Source organism: Phacochoerus africanus, chromosome 4 (assembly GCF_016906955.1).
Source record: "Phacochoerus africanus isolate WHEZ1 chromosome 4, ROS_Pafr_v1, whole genome shotgun sequence".
NCBI lineage: Eukaryota > Metazoa > Chordata > Mammalia > Artiodactyla > Suidae > Phacochoerus > Phacochoerus africanus.
The window spans coordinates 144,710,260-144,717,972 of NC_062547.1; the positions used below are offsets into that span (position 1 = coordinate 144,710,260).

Genomic DNA, 7,713 nt, shown 5'->3' on the forward strand with positions numbered 1-7,713 from the left:
CCTGTTCTTTGTAAGAAGCCTTCGTGTGCCTCCCTATTACTTTCTTTGGTTTCTGTTCTTTCTTCTTTCCCTACAAACAGAAACTAGAGGTTTATAGTCGTGTTAGGGGCGGACATGCTTTTCTAAAACAAGCTCAGGAAGTCAATTAACCTAGGAAGAGAAGAGGAGAAAATTCATTCTCTCCACACAATCTCAGAAAAATTGGAGGTTTCCTAAAACATGGAGAGCAAGTGTCCTGCCTCGCCCAGTAGGGATTTGTATGCTCCCGGGTACAAACATGAACAACCCTCATCTCCAAGTCCACGGTTACGTCTTTCTTTCTGCTGTTGACTGCTTTGCAGACTCAGCTGGATTGTGTATAATTTTTCCAATATCACAATAGTTTCCATGGCGATGGATTGTGATGTCCCAGAACATTGGGTGTATATATTCTTTGGATGTGGAAAAATCAAAGGGGTAGAAATTTTTCAAACTGCGATAGAGAGAGCTTTCAGACTTAGATTTAGGAAGGAGAAAAACTCTGGAGAACAGGGAAGGAAACTGAGGGAGGGGGAGTTCCCATTGTGGCTCAGTGGGCTAAGGACCTAACATTGTGTCTGTGAGGATGCAGTTCAAGCCCTGGATTCACTCAGTGGGTGAAGGATCTGGCATTGCCACAAGCTGCAGTGTAGGTTGCAGGTGCAGCTGAATCCGATGTTGTCATGGCAGCGGCGTAGGCTGCAGCTGCAGCCTCGATTCAGACCCTAGCCCAGGAACTTCCATATGCTGCAAGGGCAGTCATAAAAAGAAAAAAAACAAAAACAAACAACTAAGGGAGGATATGGTTGGACCAAGAGAGAGCTATTCCAAGACTATTAAATAAACTAAAACTCCTCAAAGTTAAGGAGGATGCCTCTTCAAGTCTTTGATCTTTTTTGCCTGATGTTGAATATTTGCTTGCCTAAATGGCTCCCAAATTGTGGGGGAGTCTCTACGTGTTTCCTTTTTGTAGGTTTCATTATAAAAAGTGATGAAGCACACAAAGCTATTGTTGTTTGCTATTTTGAGTTTTGAGACTATATGAGCTTAAATGAACTCTGTTAATGTTTCAGGGTTAACGTGCTTCTTTCTGTAATTTTGTTTGGAATAGTTTTTTTTGTTTGTTTTAAGTCCAAAAAAAAAAAAAAAGATTCTAAAATACAAAAAAATCAATGCAAAGGGAATTTGCAAGGAGATTAGAAGCAGAGGGCGGGATTCCAGGGGAAATGTCATGATTAGGAGCTAGAGGTCTTTAAGGACTAGTTCTCAGCAGTCCTCCATGGGTACTCTTTTCAGTACACAGTCAGCGCTGGGTAGGTGGGTGAGTATGTGGATGGGTGGGTGGATGGACGGGCGGACAGACGGAACCTAGGGAAATACGTGGATGGGGTATCATAACTCTCGCCTCTAACTAGAAAGTAAAAATGTGATACTCCTTTATAGTTTAAACCAGAAAGTCCATGGAACACCTGGAACTGCGTGCAGAATCTTGAATGTCTGTGTCTTTCTTTCCCTCTTTCTGTTCTGGAGAGCGTTGGGAATGATCTTCATCAGGTCCCCCAGTCGGGTGAGAAACCCTGGTTTAAGCAAGTCCTAGAATTATGTGACTTATGGAGCGGCCACTCTTGATACACCCCCGCCTCCCGCCCTGTCTGTGACGTCCTCTCTTCTCTCCCCCCCGCCCCCCCCCCCTGTGCAGTTCATCCGTCTCAGGAGCCCGGCTGGTTGGAGGGGACTCTGAATGGCAAGACGGGCCTCATCCCCGAGAACTACGTGGAGTTCCTCTAACCGTCTCCATGGCAGAGCTGCTGAGCCCTCCGTGGTATCCATGACAACCGCTGAGTCCTGTGTCGTGGGCCATTGCTCTTCGCCGCTGAGACCGGCAGGGTGACTGACTCTGCTGCTACGTGTCCACATGAATGTTTCCGCGAACTCTGGTGTCGCCATCCCCGTGATCATCTCAGCCCGACGTGACGTGCGGTGATACTGCAAGAAACAGACGGACATCCGCCGAGGAGCCCCGTGGAGTTTGATAACCAAGAGAAAGGCTTACGGAGCCGCTTCTTTCATTTAGTGCCCTAAATGGGGAACGCTCATGCGCTTTCAACAGCCCCCCCAACCCCCACCTGCTGAAAAAGGAAGTATGTGGGAGATCAGTGTCCCCACGGATGTGCGGTGTCGCCGCATGGGCGCTGTAGACGGGTCCAGCGGGGCTGGGCATAGGCCTGAGGTCCAGGCTGGGTCCCCCACTTTGGTTTACTGTAGGCACTCTCTCCACCCCCGTCTCTCAGCACTTGAGGCCCGCAGTGCTCCACGTGGCTGGGTCTGCTGGTTTGCGTGCCGGATAGGGAGGGGTGATGGCCCTGTTTACAGGAGGTCCAATCTCTCACCATCTCTCAGGCAGCCGCTGGCCCAGCATCAGCAGAATTCTGTCTAGTCCGCTCATGCAAGGCAACACACGCACCCCCACGGCCCCCCTTCCAAGCTAGAACGTCTCCACCACCAAGGGCTGCCATCACCTCGTCACCACGGCAACCCAACCTTCTCTAAAAGCGAGCCAAAAAATAACACACACGCTGGACATGACATGTTCTGTTTTTCTCCACCCCCACCCCCCACCCTCACAACCACCTTTGGGTCGTTTTTCGGGTGCTTTTCCAACAACCTGATGCAGAGGCTCGGGGCATGAGAGTGGTCTCCTTGGGGGCAGACAGACTAGCAGCTGGGAACTCTTTCCTTCCTGACGGATTGCAGCACCACTGGGGTATATTTGGAGCAAACTCTAGTAACCTCTTGCGATTCGATTACGTGCGGGCATAGTATTTCTGCTCTTCCACGCAAGCAGTGTTTGCTTTCTAGAGGGCAACCTGCTGCCTCCCAGTGGGTGACACCCTCCCTCTGACTCATTCCGTCCCTTTCACCTGTCCCTTCCCCTCCTCACCCGCCTCTGGCCCATCGCTCTTATCCCACCCCACCCCCACCCCCTGGCAGTGCCCTGGGCTGCCAAGCACTGGTGCCCTGGCAGTCTTCCAGCACACTTCCCGGCTCAGCCCATGGCCTCTAGTTTAAAAGGACACACATATTCACTGCCACTCAGAAAAAGGGAATGGTTTCTCAGGCTCTTGAGGCATGAGACTAATATCATAAGCCATGGTGATTTAGGAGGGCACTGTACCGTTGGGCCGTGGAAGGTGGCATGGGTACCTCCTGAGAAAGAGAATTTCCTGATCCAGGAGGAGCTGGGCCTTGGGGAAGCCCACGTTGAGGGGGAAGTATGGCCTGGACATGTCGCAGTCACTTAGCCTCCAAAGAAGAGAGTCCCAGGATCTCCCACATTTGAATGTCCCTGCAAGAGCGATTCTGGGCAAACTCCAAAGTTAAGGGACTGTCACGCTCCCTAGGAACCCCTCGGGATGGCAGCATCATTCCAGAATGTTTCCTGCTTCTGGAATGCCTCTTTAGGGACCTTTCGAGAAGAAAAGGAAAACTTGAATTGTGTTGAATTACTGTATCTTTTACTTTTTTTTTTTTTGGAAAAGATAAACTTGTAAATAGAGTGATTTGAAATACTATATGGCAAAGTTTTATATTTGATATTCCTTAAGCTTTGATTGCTGAACAAGTGTGTACACGAGGGAGAGAGAGGACGCAAGGCTGAAGAGAGTCAAGGCTGTCCCCTCTGGCCTCCAGGAAGGAGAAGCGATTTCCACCCACTCTGTGCTGGCTCTTGTTGGTGGGCACGACGCATTAACGGTGTTCAGTCTTCTTTGTCCAGCCGTGGTTTTTGAGCATTTCTTGGCCTTTGGATTTGGAGATGGGAAGAGCATCTTCAGGCAATGAACTTATCCAAGAACTCCTACCCAGTAGTAAGATGAAGCTCAGGATTTAAACAGGTGAGGCCAGGGGGGCAGATTTTTTTTTTTTTTTCATTTTTCTTCTCAGGTGTATTTCTTGGTACCCCGAGGTACTGGGACAAAAGAGGGAATGATGCGTGTTCCTTCTGTCTAACGCTTCTGCACATCTTCCAAGGCTTTATAAATGAGTCCAAGCTAGTTTGCAAATATGATGTGTGTCTTCAGTTCTAAGAAAAACTAGCTTCTTAGGATCTTGAGTTCTCGATATGCTGCTGTTCTCCTTTCCCTAAACAGGTTTGTGCCCTTCCTGTTCATCTCAGATGTCCTACAACCCTCAAGGAAGAGGGGGGGGGACCTCTAAAGAGGGATGGAGATTGTGCTATTAGAGCTTTATGGGCGGCTTTAAAGTTCATAGGAGTTTGTCATTGTGATTCATGCCGTCAGCTCCCGGAGTGCACAGCTGTTACCCAGGATCTCACCCAGCAGCAAGCCAGACACTCCCACTGGATCAGGGAGCAAACATTAAGATTGGAGAAGACGGAGACAGGCCTCACAGAGTACCCAAACAGGAAGGGGACATCCAGGCAGACTACACCTGCTCCCTCAGACTGGGAGCAGCTTGGGGACCTGTTGAAAGGGGCCAGGGGCCCAAGCACACTCTGTCTATACCACTGGGCTTTCCAAATAGAGTGCAACATGTTGCTTTTAAATCTTCACCTGCCCCTTTGAAACCTTAGCTAGAACCAATGTGGAGCAGCCGGAAGGCCCGGGCCCTGGCTTTGGGAGTTGCTCTCTGGAGCGTTCCTGTCAACCGTCGGCCCCAGCTTGACCCCCCGGAAGCAGGTCCCTGCTCCTCACATGGCCCTGATCTGAAGCCGGGGGACATGGAGCTGCTCCAGTGGCCCTTTTTAGGTAGACCCCTTGAAGGCTTTTCTGGGCTGTGCTGGGCAGTGGCAGGTGGCTGCCCTCCCTCCCTTCCCCCACCAGCTCCCCTCGCCGTCAGCTGCAGAACTGGAGACACTGTTCAGAATGTGAGCCAACAGATGAGAAGGGACTCGAAGAGTGAAAATGGGCTTTCCCCACTCCACTGGGTATGCCCCCCGCCCTCCCTCTGCTGCCATAGGCATCTAGGGGTGTGAACTGGGTATCGGAGGGGAAGACTGTGGACCAAAGTCTGGGAAGTTTCCCTCGTGTTTCTTTTGGAAGGCCCTGAGATCAAGTGGGCTTACACAGCCCAAGGGTTTTTTTTTTTTTTTTTTGGTGTTGGGATCAGCTCACTCCTCCTCCGGGTGTTCACTGAATTCCTAGCTACAGAAAGCCACATGCCTTGAGAAGACAGTTTGTTTCAAATTCTCCCCTCCCCACTCCAAGTCAGTTCCTGACTTGCTCAAGACTGATGATAATCTTCTCTCTTTTCAAACCTAAACATAGAGAGGTGGCCCCCAGAGCACTCACCACGTTGGTATCCTAGGAGTAGAGCCAGTTTTTGGCTTAGAGTTTTAGTATTTCTACAGCTAATATATGTGTTCTCCTGTCAGATTAAGTGGACTTGGTGTTTTGTTTTGGTTTTTTCCAATGTGGTTCCAATGCCTCTCCTCTTACAGAGTGCATTTTGGACAGAGAGGCAAAGAGAAAGAGAGAAAATGAGCAGTCACGTATTGGCCGACTGGCATTAGCAACACAGCCATTCTAGTGACAGGGTCATTTCAGCATTTGCCAGGACTCTGCAGTTATGTGTGCCAGCCCTGTAACTTAAAGGGAAGTCCTTCTGCCATCAGCGTTTGTATCTCTTGAAAGCAACAACCCCTGCGACACCAAAAGCTCTGTCTTGACTGCAGAGGCTCCAAAAACATCCATGACTGGGGAGTAGGGAGGCAGAAACAATCAACTAAAGAGACCATGATTGACGCCAAGATACCATGATCAACTAGTCATGGCTGTTGGCACCTTTCATCCTCAGGTTTCCATCCAAAAGCAAGTCTAGACCATGCACTTTTATAGACACAGGACTCCTAGGTACCAGAGGGGCTCTCTTGGGCCACTCACTGTTTGCCATTGTGTTGAATGTTTTAATGAGCAGCCATGTTCCCCAAGTAGGTAGCCAGCACTAAGGAAACCAAACAGCCACTTCACTACCTGACTTTAGAAGGAAAGACCTGGGGATTCTAGGGCGTTATCCATCTCTGGCAAGCTTGCCAGTCATCATTTACCTAGACAGCCCCAGCCCACACCTCTTTTAAGTCAACTGCCTGTCCTCCCACACACCCTGTGCTGGTGTCTAAAAAATGTATCTTGTCATGCTCCAGTGTGTCTGGAGGCCCTGCTGGTATGCTGGACCGCTTCTCTGTAAATGTCACATCCAAATGACAGCAGCCGTAGAGTGACCGGCCTTTGCACAAGCCTCCAGCAGACCCGCGACCAGAGTCCAGCTTGTAATAGCTTCCTTCCTTTCATCACCTATAGTACTTGTCTAACTACAGAGCTTCCCGAAGCAGAGGGAGAGGCCGTCCAGAAAGTCCAGACGTCATTCAGAGCCGGCCCCTGCTGAGTGGTCTCTGTAGGGAAAGCCCATGTGTTCCTAGGAGCAAAAGCACTAGGCATAAAGCGATGCTAGGAGCAGAGAGAGAAAGGCAGACTGTACAGAACGACTAGGGATTTTCTTAAAGAGGGACTAATACAGTTCTTAATGGGAGGGAATCCATCACATGAAATGGTCACAGCTAAGATTTTTACGAAGGTTTTACAGGACACGACATGATCAAAACAACTTTCAAAGTGGAATGCTCTCGTGTGCAAAGGCTTGGCGCAGTCCTAGACCCACGTGAGTGAAGCCATTGCTGTTAGGTCCACATTCTCTTTAGTGTTGTGGGAACCCAGAGCCGTGATGACCAAGGGGTCGGGAGTACCTGGGGCAGAGCCATCCAGGAGAGGCCAGGACTGTGGACACTTCTCCAGTGACCATTTCAACCAAGTTGTCCACGTAGACACCTTCCCAGAGCTTCCTGGGGTATCCAGACAGCAGGGCCACCCTCGTAGCTGTGAAAAGAGGCTTCTCTGATGAGCCTTAATGTACACAGATTAGTACGTGTTAGTGTATGTGTGTGTGCCGCTCACATTCACACATGTAAAGATGACAGACTCTTCCAGAAACCCACCTAAGCGGGCAGTTGCTGAGCCTTGACAGCCTTTCAGATTGGAAGGTTGAGCATTAGAGAAACAAGACAGGCTGTTGATTGACTATCAGAGCGATCAAAGATGTAAATTAAGTGCCATTTTAAGACATTGTTCGTATTTATCGAATGGTTACTATCTACAGCTATATTCCTTGTTAACTTATTAAGAGTCATGTTGAAAAAAGCTCAAACTCATAAACGGTTAGTAGTTAATAAGCACTCTAAAAGACATTTGTCTCTATTTTAGAGAAGAAAATATTTGCATGTTTCATTCATAATTTAGGCTACCTTTGAGTATCTTAGAAAGTGCTGGGTGATAGATTATCAATAAAGTACATAAAAATGGCACTTTAATGTTTTTTTTTAAACCATAAATGCACTGTTTTAAACTTCAGTATTGAATATTGACTGGCGTGCAGAATCCTATTTCGTCATTCCAAAGGAACTTGTGACTAGAACTTTTTCGCTGTCATTCGTGAAGTAGTTTTGCCGTATTCAGGCTTTAAAAGAAAAAAAGTGTGCTTTTGTGTCACTGAGCAGATCTTGATACACTGTTTCTGTTGAGTGGCCTCTGAAACTTGGCTTTCTGTCACTTGGCTGGTTTACACGACAATCCCTATGAAATGAGTGGAAGTATGATTTTTGAATTAAACAACCTTTCCATTTGG

The 7,713-nt window shown here is 48.5% G+C and overlaps 1 protein-coding gene across 4 annotated transcripts in view; it reads left to right on the forward strand.

The window, feature by feature from the left end:
- Positions 1-7,713, forward strand: part of ARHGAP26 (Rho GTPase activating protein 26) — a 459,207-nt gene extending 451,494 nt beyond the window's left edge. For all 4 annotated transcript variants that reach the window (XM_047778926.1, XM_047778927.1, XM_047778929.1 and 1 more), the window contains one exon: positions 1,718-7,713. In XM_047778926.1, coding sequence (XP_047634882.1) covers positions 1,718-1,806 — 89 coding nt within the window. In that variant the 3' untranslated portion in view covers positions 1,807-7,713. The remainder of the gene's footprint in view (positions 1-1,717) is intronic.